Below are 16224 nucleotides of genomic sequence, written 5' to 3'. Positions count from 1 at the left end.
TGACAGCAGGAGAATTATACTTTCAGACTTGCAAGATTCTATTAAAGTAGTTTTACAATAATGTTTCTTGTCTGGTCTTCTTGGTAAAGCTGTCAAATCTATAGTTAATGGCCTGGGTGTCTTTAGGTCCTCTACAAGAGAGATAGCAAATTAGATCTCCATAAGGTTCCTTTTCTTGCCCAATCAACTTCAATCTGAGGACCCAGATTGTTGGGGGCAATAAGCTGACTTTGTAATAATGCCGCTTGGGGGGGGGGGGGCGAAAGCCCTAATAAGCAGGCATATACATAGAATGAAGGCTATTGCTAAGCACATTGGTTTGTGCTTTAAATTGTAAGCTGCCCTGAGTCTTCGGAGAAGGGCGGGATATAAATGGGATTAAAATAAAAAAAATTGGCACTACTATTACAGTTCTGTTTTTATTCTACATTAATGGCAGTTCTTGAGTGTAATCCTTAGTGACACAGGTCAAAGGTAAATTCATAGACAAATTGTTATAAGCACCTTTTGAATTTGAGAAGGCCAGCAATAGCTAAAAGACTAAGAAACAAGCATTAAGTCAATACCATCTTTGTTTCCACATTTCTTACCAGTGTAGATAGAGGCTTCTCTGGCAGCAACAGGCATATTGGAAGTGTTTGCTACTAAAGCAGTTCTCTTCATTATGCTTTCTACCTTACCATCAACTTCCATAGTCAGCTACAAAGACAAAAGAAAAATGTAAACAAAAGGGTATTTGTTTTCTAAAGGAAAAATAAAAGTAGATACTGAAATGATTCACAAATTTTGACCCCCAAACTATATCATTATCCTATTACAAATGCAAAAGACACAATATTTCCTCCTAACAGCTATGCTTTACAGAAATTTTTGCATACATTTTTAAAGGGTTGGTATGCCAAATTTAAGATCCTGAATCATGGAAATATAACAGATTCAGTGAATTTACCCTGAAAAACTGAACTCAACCAAATATCCCTAAAATTTGGATAACTGCCTAAAAATTCAGTGCAGGATGTATAGAGATTCAGAGGGATTGCATAGAGTTAACTATGAAATGAACCGTAGTCTATTAACGATTCTGCTAAAATGAGTTTGTTAGCATTCAAGGTGTAAAAAACACTTTGTTTCTTTTCTTAAATAAGAATTATGTTTAAATTCATTTCATTTAAATTCAGTTCTAAGAACAGAATTGCTGCTTCTGTTTCTAGATGTTAATATTTAACTCGCCTTTTATCAATAATCTCAAGATACAAAACAGAAAAATAAAACAAAACAAAAAATACACTAAAATGATTTTGTATTTTTTACCATTTTTTAAATGGCCATTTTTAAAATTGTGAATAAAGTTGGGGACCCTTCCTGGACCTTGGCACTGCACATCTGCTTAACAGTTCTGGATTTATAAAGGTTGTAAAGTATCCAATGATGTAACTATAGAGGATGAGAGTGAATTTGGTGGTATATAAGAGCCATTAAAATTGGGTTGGGGGCTCCACTAAAATAAGGTAGGATTACATCTAGCCTACAGATTGCCCATTAAAATATTTCTGTGAAAACAGGTTCTTAAGGCAACTCTGCTCATATTGAGTGGAAAGTTATAGCTCCATAAAACAGCAATAAAATACAGTTTAAAAATTTACATTCTAAAACTGCTAGAATAGAACAGAACAGAATAGAACAGGCTTTATTTGGCCAAGTGTGATTAGATACACCAGGAATTTGTCTGCAGTGTCAGAAGCTCTCAGTTTATTTTCTATTTAAAAGATTTTGTATTTTTATTTAATTTTCCCCCAAGTCTTACTATCTAATCAACCAACTTCAAATACCAGAAACAAACATATTTGGACAGCCAATAAAACCATTTCAATGGTTTGTACAGCCAATAAAAACGTTTCAACTATCTTTTTAGGGGAACTAAAAAGCCTTGGGAAGGCTTCCAAGAATGCTTTTCATTTATTTATTTCTGGAAATCAACATAATTGCTTAAATTAAATTGCAATATGAAGCCAGAACCTCCCACCTGAACTCTCATTTGTACAGTATTGCCAAGTCCCAGTACCAACCTCTGGAAAATCTCTGAGCACTTCTGACATTTCATTTCCCCGTTCACCACAGCCTACATAGATAATAACATCACTATTGGAATATTTGGAAAGGGATTGGGAAATAACTGTCTTTCCACAGCCAAACGCCCCAGGAATAGCAGTAGTACCTCCTTGAACACACCTAGATTAAAAAAAAAAGTTCATATTAAATCAAAAGAAAACATCATGGAAAGTGCTGTGTAACAGAGGGCTTTGTAAAGCAATCAGCAACTCTATAATCTCACTTGGCTGCTCCAGCCCTTCCCATGTTTTGGAAGGCATTCTTGTTCTTTCCATTCCAGAGAAAACTGCTCTAGTGACCCAACTGATATTCCATCCCAAAAATCTTCTCTCTCCAGGATATAAGATAAGTAATCTGGACCTATAAAAAGCGAGCAAATTCTATCTTTCTCAACATAATGAGCTTAACCCTGAAGAACTCATAAACACCACTAAATTCCTTTTGTTTGGGTTCAGAAGAAAGTTGGGAGGGAACCCTTACTTCTGGATATAGGAATTCCAGAAAATTCGAATTTATTACAGCCCTGAGGGCAGACACAAATAAGATATTGAATAAAAGAAGTATTACATCCTTCTATATATATGTATTGGTAGAGGACAAGAAGGCCTGGAGGAACATTGTCCATAGGGTCGCGATGGGTCGGACACGACTTCGCAGCTAACAACAACAACATATATATGTATATGTGTGTAAGAGAAAAACAATGTATAATGGAGTCTCAAAATAATTAAGGACATAATTACTTAAATTAGTCTAACTTCAGCCAGCCAGAATCAAACTGCCGAACTGCTGGTAGCTCAGTCAGCAGAAGTAGCCTTCAGTACTGCATTCAAACCACTGCACCACCAAGCCCTTTAAAACATAAAGGCACTCTTTTCTCTGAAAAATCAATGTTTTATCTGAAACTAAAATTTACAAAGATGCAAATTTTACAGTGGGAATTTATTTCATATTTAAATGTTGAAAAAATATGTGTGTTTATAATTTCTTTTTGGTTGTTCAATGCTTTTCTGTCATACTCTCTTTTCTCACTGCAACTACAGTGTGAGGCAGTAGTTGAAGTTGAGAAAAGGCTGTGAGAAATAGCTCATTCAGTGAGCTTTCAGGCTTAGAAGGAATCACAATGTTATAAAATAATTGTGATTCATAAAAAAGAAAGAGCACAAATTCTCACTTTCAACAATAAAGCAGTTAGAAACAACTGACACTTACGGAAACAGTGCATCAAGGACTCTCTGACCAGTTAAAAGAGGGTGGTTTGCAGGTAATTTTTCTGTAACAGGACGGACCTGACGTACAGGCCAGACCTGAACCATTGAAAATTTCTCCTTCACATCCTCAAACTCCAGTTCCAACACAACATCCTAAATGAAAGCAGCATAAAGATCAATGCAAATGACAGACTGAAAACAAGCAAACATTGTAAATACAAGACTAAAGCTAACTTCACTAGTCAAATGAGAACTATGTTAGTAAAGTGGAGAGAGTCAAGAATTGTGCTGGGCAGAGGCTGGAGGGCATAGAAGCAAAGAAGTACCGTATATTTCCATAAAGCTACATCCACTATAGCAATTCAGGGCACCATGAAGGCTATCTATAAAGTACAAATAATTTTAAAGCTGTTGGCTCATTAATACTGTAATACTCCAGTTATGTTGCTTCTCATCAGTATTAGTTCAGCTATACACTAATTTCAGTGGGGTATATAGATAGATAGACACACTCTCTCTCACACACACACACACACACACACACACAGGACTGTCAGGGAAATTAGAGAGGAAGGTGGTTATACATTTCTGTTATTCTTTTTATCTCAAACATGTAGCAACCCTACAATTTAAGCAAGGATTTGTAGTGAGAAAATAATGGGAGTTTTCCCCCCCTCCAATTTGGTACCAGTCTAAAGCATCAAAATCTACGTATTATTTAGGACAGCAGACTAGCAAACTTAATTAAAAGAAAAACTTACAGACGCATCATAATTTCCAGGTGGAGCAATGTACGTTATTGTACCTCTGTTTCGTGGAGGCAACATGATTTTGTGCTTGATAAGGGAATTCTCATTCACTAGGCCATAGATATCTCCACCTGTAATGTGGCTACCAACCTGCAATTAAAAAGAAATTCTTAAGTTACAAATACATGCTCTATATATGAATATCTAGGGGTGTCTATATATGAATTTCTATAAATGGGCGACACATTGAAAATCGAACACCACATTCCTTTGGGAAAAGTGACTGGGGGCCTTATATTGACAGAGTCAGCAAATGCCTTTTCTCTTTCTCTAATAACACAATGTAGAGCATTCTCCTAATACAGATGATGAACTGGACGCCACAGTACAGGCAAATCATCCAAGGAAAAGATCTTAAATGTATCATCACAAGTGTGGAGATTTAGTATAAAGAATATACATTATTTTATTTATTTATTTGATTTATATACCGCCCTTCTCCTGAAGGACTCAGGGTGGTGTACAGGGCAATAAAATAAGAATACATTAGTTAAATAATTTTAAAACCCAAATCCATCAGGCCAGGCCGGCTTGTTCGAATAGATAAGTTTTTAGATCACGCCGGAAGGAGCGAAGGTCAGGGGCCATCCGGAGTTCAGCTGGTAAGTGGTTCCAAAGGATTGGTGCACCCACAGAGAATGCTCTCCCCCTGGGGGTCACCAGCCGACATGCTCTGACCGGTGGTACCCTGAGGAGGCCCTCTCTGTGGGAACGTACCGGACGGAGGGACGTTGACGCCGGCAGTAGGTGCTCCCGCAGGTAATCCAGACCCATGCCATGTAGGGCTTTGTATGTCATCACCAGCACCTTGAATTTAACTCGGAAGGCGAATTTCACTCGGAAGGCAACTGGAAGCCAGTGCAGCTCACGGAGCAGAGGTGTAATATGGGAGTATCGGGAGACCCCCAAAAGAACTCGTGCAGCTGCACTCTGTACCAGCTGAAGCTTCCGAGTGGTTCTCAAGGGCAGCCCCATGTAAAGAGCATTGCAGTAGTCTAGGTGAGAGGTCATAAGTGCATGGGTGACTGTACGCAAGGCATCCAGGTCCAGATAGGGTCGCAACTGGCACACCAGACGAACCTGGGCGAAGGCCCCTCTAGTCACAGCTCCTATATGATCTTCTAAGGAGAGCTGTGAATCTAAGAGGACACCCAGATTGTGAGCCTTATCTACGGGGGGTAATAACTCGCCCCCAATATTAAGAGATGGAATAATCTGAATTTCCTGACATGCCGGTATGTACAGCCATTCAGTCTTGTCCGGGTTGAGTTGAAGCCTGTTCCTCCCCATTACATATATAAACAGTGAAAACATACATACAATACTGAACCTATGCTAATGTAGCTCTATAATCCATTAAGACAAATCCTTCTTGTTTTGGTGATATATAGCTTTGACTTACCCTAATGGTAAAGTTACCTTATATATCAAGAAATATCTTAATATTTCAATATAAGTTCAATAAATGTAACAATAATGTCCTGTTCCAGTAATAAATGCAATCAGACCTCTTCACAATAAACAAAAAACATTTCAGACCAAATAGATACACAAGAATATTGCAGTGCAATAAACATGATAACTGCCTTCTATTATAAGTATTCTCAGCTAATACTGGTGGTCAAGTAAGCAGGAATTCTCTCAGTGATGTTCCAACTAGTTGTATCCTTGAAGATTTTCATCAGGAGGAAATCAAGGACAAAGAAATAATAAAGCCCCCCTGCTTTAAATGATGTATGATTTCAGCTGGAACAAAGATGGTGCAGGTAGTCCTCCACTTACAACAGTTGGTTTAGTGAGTGGGCATTCCATTCCAGGGGTCATTACAAATGTTAGAGTCTCTATGTGATCCCCTATAGTGAGTTGGACAGGTAATGTGGCAAGAGTGACTGGTGTCCCCCCTGCAATGGACCCATCTAATTGACCGAACGAAATCGGTTTCTTCAGCCTCCTCACCGGAATCCCTAAATTCCCCACCAGGTTTGGACTTATAAGACAGCGAGTGCAGCCGGAATCTATCAGGGCTCTAAGTGCAACTTTCTCCAGCATCCCTGGGCTAAACAGTTCTATGGTCCTGGTGAGGGGCATGACGGGTCCACTTACCAGGGGTTCATCTTCCGAGTGAGGAATCGGATCCTCCTGGCTGGATTGGAGTTCCTCCCGTCTGGCCCGACGGGGCCAGGAACTCAACAACCTCCACACTTTTCATTGCTGTCTCCTTCGGTTTTGACGGAATTTTTCCGGGCTTCCCCCCAGCAGTTCAGTCAGGTTTTCAGACGGGGTTTTTCGAGCGGCACTCGGTGACACAATGCCTGTCCTTCCTGCATTTGAAACAGCCTGTTGCCCTCGGGGTGGTAGTGGTCTGTTTTGTCGGTTCTTGAGGTAACTCCACTGGTGACTTTCCCCAGGATGTCCCGCCATATCGCTGCCTTCTGGCACGATCAATTTCTGCTTCCTCAGCTAAGATGTACCAATCTTGGAGCTGGTCAGGATCTCCCCGAGGAATGCAAGCATAATACAGGTCATTGTTTAGGCCTTCTTTGAGATGACCTACCAGGATGTCCTCAGGCCAGTTCAGCTTGCTGGCTAGGGCTCGGAATTCCTGCATGTAAAGGCTGTCACCCTTGTCTGACAGTCTTTATGCGCTCCTGTGCTTTCCAGTCGACCAAAGGGTCTTCGAACCATCTCTGGAGAGCTGCCATGAATTGGCTTGAAATTTTGCAGCTCTGGTGCATCGGCATCATGGAGATCCACCACCCATTCAACAGCGTCGCCATCTAGGGTCATCTATACAATCCTTATTCGGCCGTGGTCGCTCGGTATTTCTTGGCCATATTCTTGCATGTAGTTTAAGACTTGAGTCAAGAAAAACTGCAAACGATGCAGCTCTCTGCTATACCTCATCACCCCCAGCGGAGGGAACTTCTTGATGGTTCAATGTCCTCTCCATCTCCTAGGTTGGTGTCCGTCACCATCAGCTGATGTAGCCTGACTGGGCACGAATCGAAGGCAACTCTCAGCATGTCAATAGCTTGCTCTAGGAACCGGTTGGAGTGGGGTGGCCTGTCATCCTCATCTTCACTGAGGCGAAGCAACCTCTCCACCTTGACTTTCCTGCTTTCTTGGGAGGGTCGTTTCTAATGTAACGACCCTCCCAAGAAAGCAGGACTCTTGGAGCAGTTTCATTCCAAAAGGAACTTTTATTAGGAGAAGCTGATAGCAGGCATGGAAGGCAGGATCTGAGGGTTTCCAGCTCAGATCAATAGGTTAAAGGAGCCTCAAGCAAACCCCACCCCAATAGTTTATCCAATCAGTTCGAACGAGCCAATCCCCAGGTGTTAGGTTTGCTGTGGGAACCCGGCTGATAATGGAGTCCGTTCCCATGCCTGTGATGACATTGTTGGGTCTTCGCACCTGCAGTCAGAGATAAGCCAGATGCCCGAAGGCACCTTCCTTTCTCACCCCAGGTTGATATCAAGGGGAAATAGTTCAAAGAGCAAGCAGACAGAAAAGGCAGACAGGATACATTGTAGCTAAGCAAAAGGAGAAATAAGGCATCCCAAAGGACCTCCCCCTTCCCCCTCAGGAGAATGACAGAACCCATAGAAAGAAGCCAGAAAAGGACAGAACCAACCCCCCCAATAGGAAATGGTTTCTGACAAGGATTCTGTCTCGCTGGCCTATAGTTACTCTCTGCTATAAATCTTAAGTTGCATTCCGTCATCATATTTGTCATATTTGTCCAAGACCTATGATAATACATTTTTTCCCTTTGTGGAGACAACTGTATTTTCATTACTTACTCTTCTTTGTCTTGTAACCAACTTCATGTCCTTCTTTCTCATCCTTAGGTTCTTCAAATGTCATTATTTATCATCTTCTTCAAAAGTAGATGGGACTTTTTTTTCTAAAACTTTGTTTTATTTGCATCCTCAATTTCCCAAATAACTCTGATCTCCAGCTGTTTTTACAACTGACCAGAAGGCAGGAAATTCAGGAACCTTTCAGAATCTAGTACAGCAACCTCTCAACTCAACTAATTTGATTTATATCTAATCTTTGTAATCACAAAAATCACCAAGCTCCTTAAAAGTAAAAATGACATATAGAGAGACAAATATCAATTCAAATGGAAATATGAAGATAAAGTAAAGCATAAATAAAATTAAAGCTTCTAAAACAAAGAAGGGGGCAATAAAACTCCCAATAAAACTCTGACACAAGGTAAAAGCTGAAATCACAAGTAAACTGGGAGAAACTCAGTGCACTATTATCATCTTGCTTCCTATTTGCTTGTTCCTGACTTTCTATGATGTTCTTGGTATCCCCAAGCACGCAACCTGACACATCTTCCACTAGATGTTGGCTGCCCCAAGACCTTGAACCAATTTCCTGAAGCAGGTGAAGTTTAAAGAGACGTTTCTCTTAAATTGTTCGTTACCAAAATGGTTTATACTTTTGAGAGACAACAGGATGTCCTTTCTGATATGTCTATGTGCAAGTGAGTCATGAGAAGGTTTTTTTATTAAAAAAAATGGGAGATGTTTGCTAGTCAGACACTGTTATGAAGTTGGAGGACAGGGAGGAATGGCCATGGCATGGGAAAGAGCACTGAGAATATAGAGGGGTAGGCTGTTGTGAGAGCTTGCAAGGAAAGAAGAGCAGGATACTCTTTGGCCTTCCTTCATTTCAGGTTGAAATTAAATTATGACAAAGAAGAAGGTGGTGCTTCGGACAAAAAGGTTATACTTTTTATGAAATTAATTCATGGTGGAATGTTTAGTTTCTAAATTTAATTCTGGATGAAAGCACTAATCAGGAATGTTGAAAAAAGGGAGAGAATTTGTCTCTTCCAGCTCTATCTGCCATATTATAGCAGGTATAATTTGTTGCTGTAGCAGAAGGCAGGAAATGATAGCAATGATTTCTAAAAATTCCATCTTGTTGACTAGGAGCTCCATCCAAGGGTCTGGCAATTTTGAACGGATGTACTGTTTGGAGGGTGAGAACAACGTAGGGATATTGTGTATCACAAATCTGTCTACTGAGATTGCTCAGTTGTGAGCCACTCAGGACTGCATGCCCATTCTGGTAAACACAGATCTGCCTAAACATATTTTTCATCTATTTGAATAGAGCAGGCCATATGCTAAATTTGATAATCTGAAGATGAGGAGAGTTTTTTTCAATTTAATTGACATGGAAACTCAGTCTCAGTTGCAAACTTGCAAAGGGTGAAGGATCTGTTAAAATGATCTGATGGATCCAAATGTTTCCTGAATGACTTTGGGGAATTTCATCTGAAGGTAATTTGTTGAAATCCTACAAGAGTGTGCAAAGTATTTGAATCCAAACAATGTGGATTTGAAACATCCAGTTTGAAATCGAGAAGAGTCACTTTGATGATTTTGGAAATATTTCATACTCAAGATGCAATGTTTAACTTAACTTAATCAGGAAATATAGATACAACAGCTGGTGGATGCTAGTATCCTGGTTTCCATTTTAGTGTGGAAAATCCTTGTTCAAATATGTACAAAACATCTATTGGAATATTTTAAAGAACCCAAGATAACTTACTCGCAGGTTTTTTATAGGAATGAAGTCCCATTTGATATCTCTACTCAAAGCTGTCACATTTACTCCTCTGGGAATGTATATACTTTGAGTCCGACTACTAATGTCTGACAAAGGTCTTTGGATACCATCAAAAATGGCTCCCATGATTCCCGGGCCAAGTTCCACAGAGAGTGGTTTGCCAGTGCGAAGCACAGGATCTCCAACTGAAACACCAGCTAAACAAATTGTTGAGGAAATTACTCTGGAAAACAGGGTCAAATACAATCAGTGTTGGCGTAAATGTTTGTCTAATGATGAGCCAAAAGAAATATTGCAAACATTCCAAAGATTCATTGTTAACCATTTAAACCAAACATTTCATGCATAATCATGTCTGCACTTATAATTTTATAAATTGTCCAGCTAATAAATTTTATTTTTTGTTAACTGATATTATGCATAAAAATATTATTAAATGCTTATAGTCTAACTGTAATTGTTAAACCAGGCCATATTTTGTCTTCCCATTACTCTAAAGTCACATCTTAAGCTAAAAAAATCTAAATTGCATATCAGCTAAAAGGATACAGGTTTCCTCATACACCTGGATAGTAGCCATGTCACCCTCCAAACGGATAATCTCTCCTACAAGTTCACTATTGCCAACTCGTACCAGTTCATACATAGCAGCTCCTGCCATGCTGCAAGCAGTGACCACTAAAAAACAACAAAGGAAAGGATTATATGGATTGAATTATGATTCTAGCTAATAGTAGCTGTATATATATTCTTTACTATAAATCTGGCTATTTGGTATGAAAGAACTAAGCATTATTTTAATATAGAAATGTGAGGATAGGACTCACATCTATTGTTTTCTGAATATGAGCTCAACTAACAAATATCAGACATGCAAAAAACCCCTATTTAAAGTTCCTCAGGAGCCCTATTGAACTCTTTACTTAACATATAGGGCTCAGTTAAAATACTCAATAAGCAGATAATGCAACTTTGCACAAGGTAGATCTAAATGGGTTACTAAAGGATCCACATGAATTTTCTGAATTGATAAAAACATGTTTCTTGGCATTTATCACAGAAACTGGATAAAATCCTTCAGTGAAGAGAACTTCTGAAACTTGGGGTCAGACTGGATCCTGACCAGCTTGCTGTTATAGCCAAATCTATAGTGAAAGACTTGGATGATGCATGTTTGAGAGAGAATATCATAAGGAACTTTCATGAAAATACATCAGTGTGAGCTTTAGTAATGTGCATCATTGTACCTAAAAATGCTGATGAGAACTACAAGAATACTTCCATGTTCTTTTTCTTCAATAGTATAATATAAACAAGTGATTGACAAAGACAAGCTACACCAGTCATACAACAAGCCACAATTACCTGAGATAATTAAAAGAAGCAGGTGAAAGAAAGGAGAAAAAGAATCTAGTAACGGTAAGAAAAAAAAGTAATGGTTTCTTAAACTGAGAAATGTATGGCTTGAGTAAATTACATTAAACAATAAATTAAATTTATATCTCACTTCTTGTAAAATTCTTTGATATTGGTTTCTGAAAGATCCTTTGTGTCAAATTTTCTATGTTAGTACATCACTACTATCTTCTCACTTCTAATTATTGCAATATTGATAAAAATAATTTGCTAAGCTGCTATCCTATCTCTATTCTCCAAAGCACCTGAAAGCAGGACAAGAAGCAACGGATGGAAACTAGTCAAGGAGAGAAGCAACCCAGAACTAAGGAGAAACTTCCTGACAGTTAGAACAATTAACCAGTGGAACAACCTGCCTCCAGAGGTGGTGAATGCTCCAACACTGGAAGTTTTTAAAAAGAGACTGGCCAGCCATTTGCCTGAAATGGTATAAGGTTTCCTGCCTGAGCAGGGGGTTGGACTAGATGACCTCCAAGGTCCCTTCCAACTTTATTATTATTATTATTATTAATATGAACATGAGTAAACATGCATAAAACTGTATTAGCCTCATTAGAATTATATACTCTTTATTTGTAACAGTGTTTTTTGCCATTTGTGAATCTGCATTATCAGATCATCATGCCAAGGTTTCAAAACTGAGGTTTTTGGTAGAACTGTCTATAATTTGTATATTTTCACACAGAATAATGTAAGTTCTCAGTTCCAATTCAACAACAGTTCAAAAAGAATTAGGTAACAGGATTGGAAGAAAGGTTGTGTGATACTGTAGCTTGGAAAAAACAAATGAGTCTTTAATTGGAAAAAGGGCAGAAGGACCTCTGAGAAAGGTAAGGACTTCAAATGAAATACCAGTACTGAGACTAGGAGGTACCCATTAAAGCAAAGGTCTATTAATTTGAAAAAGAATTTTATGCAAGTACTTTACACATGCTCTGAAGCATATAAGTAGTCTTCAATTTATGACCAGACATTAAATGTAAATGTAATCATAAAATGTTGCAGCAGACCCACCCCCACCCCCATTACAATACCACATTTTGGGCACTTGGCAATCTCTTCGCATTTAAAATTACTGCCCAGTGCCTTGTAATCATGTCACTGCCAACTGATTCCAATCATTTATTGACTACCATTTGCAATCTTCTCTGCCAGCTTCATCAGAAAGTCAATGGCAGGGAAGGTTGCAAATGGAGGCGACATTGGATTTGTAGCTGTTTCCCCAGTGCACCAAGCAATTCCCCTTCCCCTCCATGCAGGGAAGGAAAATCTTCCCATGTTTTGGAGGAATTGACCTCAACACTAGCGAACACCATCATTCTAGAAGGCTCAAAAGAGCAAAAGGCAAACATTTAGGACAGAACCGTGCTCTATTCTGTTCATGTCCACACAAAGAATAACAACAAGTATAAAAATATCTCCACCATAGTGAGAGATTCTCATAATGTTACTATGTGAAAGAGGAAGGCAGAGATTTCTCAACGAGACCAAAGTACTACTTACCAGGCCCTGAGACTCCATAGACATAGCCAAACCTGTCTTCTCTATCTTCATCACGGATTTTGGGGAGTTTAGAGAAATCCATTTTAAATCTTCAATAATCTGGAAAATGAGCGCAGAAAATATTTAATCAGATTTGTAAATCAGATGATCTTGGTCAGTATCTAGCAAAGCAGAATGAATGTCATTAATTATTACCACTATTAGAGTTTCTGAGCATAATTTGTGTTATAACAAGTAAGAGAATTTTACTTGTAACATTCTCTTACTTGTGACCCTGTCAGTTATTAAATTTGCATTCTCTTCCTTTGTTCATTTAATAGTCTCTTTAACACGTGTAGAATGGAATATGACTATTTGAGTGCATAAGTATCTATAACTGTACCTGCATCCTCTCAGATCTGCAGTCTTAGAAATTTCACATCTGAACACAGGTAGTCCTCGACTTACAACCACAACTGAGGCCAGAATTTATGTTGCTAAGTGAGAAATTTGTTAAGTGAGTTTTGCACCACTTTACGATTTTTCTTGCCACAGCTGTTAAGTGAATCACTGCAGTTTTTAAGTTAGTAACATGGTTGTTAAGTAAATCTGGCTTCTTCATTTACTTTTGCTTGCCAGAAGGTCGCAAGAGGGGATCACATGACCTCAAGACACTGCAACTGTCATAAATATGTGTCAGTTGACAAGCATCTGAATGTAAATCATGTGACCATGGGGATGCTGCAAGGGTCATTAAGTGTGAAAAACGGTCATGTTACTTTTTTCAGTGCCGTTATAACTTTGAACAGTACTTAAACGAACTGTTGTAAGTCAAGGACTACCTGTATTAAACTATATAAATTGTGAGGCAATGCATCCTAACAAAATAGATGAAAGTACTAGACAACCAATTATAGCATTGCATATTGCAGATATATATATAGCTGTTGAGGCCTTCAAAAAATTGCCAGCATTTCCTTCTGAACCACAGCAATTACCCTTGCCAGAAGTGGAGAAAGCAAATGAATATAGTATTACTGCTGAGAACCAGAAACAACCATTGCCTGATGCAAGCCTTACAAATGATGCTGCTGCTTTAACTATCTGAAAAGATATTCTTCATGAATATTCCTGTATTCTGCAAAACATTCCTTTTCCATTGTTTGCACAGCCCTATAAATAAGTCAGCATCTGACTGTCTTCTGATGGAAAATCAGTGGCAAAAGATACATCGTGCACATTTGCTTGGAAACTTCTAAGATGCAACTGCTCATCTTCAAATATACTACAAGCAAGTGCAACTATTTCAAACCTTCAATTACAGTTCAAGAAGTATGAGGGGACAGGTTCTCTTTTGTGTTGTTTGCAATTACTTGGATTGCATGTCCTTGAAGCAGTATTCTGAATCCTTGAAGAGCTCTGAAAGTAGCCACAATTCCAGAATATTGATATGAATTGTCTCTAGCATCATGCTACTAGCCCTTTATGTAAAAAATGCCACAGGGTCCTGGTCCTTTGTGATGCATCAGTAAGTGAAATGCTACTGAAGCACTAGAAAAAGAATCAAAAAATCAAACATATTTGAAGAAAGAACTAATAATAAAGTTCTGCACCTAGAAAACAAAAATAAAAGGCAGAAATATAGGAAGATGACCCTAAATTTAAGATACCTCCCTCGAAAAAGATAAACAAATATTCTTGGATACTCAGATTCCCGGTCAACATATGCTTGCCAAATCCAACTAATCCTACACAATTTTCTCTTTCCATACAAGTGTACATTCCAAGAAAGAGCAAGGCCAGCACTAAAAACAATTAAGAACTGATGTCTATAACAAGGTATTCTAACTATAAAATAATTAACACCTTCTGCAATATTCACACACCATCCGATCACATGCACAATAAACAGTACAGAGACATCTCCTGCCTTCCAGCAGAAATAGCAAACAGGAAGAAAAAAATCGAATGGACATAAAAGAAGGGATAGTGGATGGATTTGAAGGGCTGGTGGTGAGGAGTGGGGAACAACTTTCTCACTCTTCACATGCCAATGAACATGATGATCAGTGAGGCCAACACCACTCTGTGCCTAGGAGAAGCCTCAGCCCTGCTGATGGAGCGCGGGCGGTTTCCCCAGCCTCAAAGCCACCAGCATTCACCTCTAGCCCTGCAAGAAAAGAGAGTCCCAGCCGCCGCTCTAAACACGGCAGTCTGAGTCGCTGCTGCTTCTCAAAGACTTCAGAGTGCTGTTCACAATGCGAGAGCCCCAGCCACTGGAGAAGCCCTGGTCAGCGTCGGTTGTCGCGATCCCTTGACAGGCACCACCACTGTGATGGTTCCAGGCAGCGGGATTATGATGACAGCCCTGACGGATGGCCCCACTACCAAATCCCGAGCCAACACCTGGGCAACTGAAGTCCAGTTCATCATCAGTACCGTGAGAGCCCCAACCATCGCTAATATCGGTCACACAGCCCTGTGCATCACTGTTGGTGCCACCCAAGCCCGAGGCCTAAGCAGGGAGGAGACCCAGATGTGAGTGTTCAACAAGGTTTAGTACAACAGCTACACAATTTGTTGGCCAGGCAGCAACAGCTTGGAGCACCACAATCGTTGGGGGTCCTGCAGCAATTGGGAATAGCACAGCCACCGCTGCTGGGAGTTCAGCAGCCAGTGGGAGCACAGCAGCAGTGGGGTTAGCAACAGCCCCTGAATGTGCAACAACCTCTGGGGGGCCTACAGCAACTGGGGATGCCGCCGCGGGGAGGTCAGCAACTGTTGGGAGTGCAGCAGCAGTGGGGATGGTAACAGCTCCTGAATGTACAATGACCACGGGGGGGGGGGGTCTGCAGCAATTGGGGATGCCACAGTTGGGAGGTCAGCAGCTGCTGGGAGGCCAACAGCTGATGGGAATGCAGCCGAAATGGGGGGGCAGCAGCCCATGATGGCGCCACCCCTTAGAGAGACTTTTGATGGTGATCCGGAGAAGCTGACCTTCTTCCTTAATCAAGTATGTTCCCACATGAATCACAATGCCAATTTCTATCCAAATCCAGCTGCTACGGTCGACGTGGTCACGGCCAATCTGGAAGAGGAAGTGTCTGAGTGGCTAAATGCTCTGTACAACGAGCAAGCGCCTGAACTGGGGGATCTCCATCTCTTCTTCCTTAGATTAAGAGCCAGATTCGAGGACCCATCCATAGCCCTCAAAGCGGAGAAACAAATTTACAAGATAAAGCAAGACGGTAGACCTGCATTGGAATATGTACAAGGTAGCAAGGTAGCAGATCAGATAGAAAGGTGCCCTGAGCAGTACCTGGTGCATCACTTCAAGGAGGGGCTAGTCCTATAGGGCCCAAACCCCCTCTTAATTCAGCCATTACTGGAGAGTCTAGGCCAGGGGTGTCAAACTCCTGGCCCATGGGCCGGACATGTCATCCAGAAGCCACATCAACCCCTTTGCCGGCAATGGCAAAACTGTCCTGATACATTGTGCAACGTCACGTGACGTCGCAAGTTTGACGTGTCTGGTCTAGGCCATCTACCAAGTTAGCAAAGATAGCTACCCTGCCACATCCAAGCAAGGCACTCATCCC

General features: G+C 40.2%; 1 protein-coding gene across 1 annotated transcript in view; it reads right to left on the bottom strand.

Annotated features, from left to right (window-relative positions):
* The window catches only part of ATP6V1A (ATPase H+ transporting V1 subunit A), a 49666-nt gene that overhangs the window by 15364 nt on the left and 18078 nt on the right, over positions 1–16224 (bottom strand). The window contains exons 2-8 of the mRNA XM_081318247.1: positions 12647–12745; positions 10277–10405; positions 9710–9924; positions 4082–4219; positions 3322–3473; positions 2067–2229; positions 591–699 (exon numbers count right to left, since the gene is read on the bottom strand). Coding sequence (XP_081174373.1) covers positions 591–699; positions 2067–2229; positions 3322–3473; positions 4082–4219; positions 9710–9924; positions 10277–10405; positions 12647–12728 — 988 coding nt within the window. The 5' untranslated portion in view covers positions 12729–12745. The remainder of the gene's footprint in view (positions 1–590; positions 700–2066; positions 2230–3321; positions 3474–4081; positions 4220–9709; positions 9925–10276; positions 10406–12646; positions 12746–16224) is intronic.

Source organism: Vipera berus, assembly GCF_964194415.1.
Source record: "Vipera berus genome assembly, chromosome: 2".
Classification (NCBI taxonomy): Eukaryota; Metazoa; Chordata; class Lepidosauria; order Squamata; family Viperidae; genus Vipera; species Vipera berus.
The sequence above is the reverse complement of the archived record's forward strand: the minus strand, read 5'-3'. Positions and strand labels throughout refer to the sequence as shown.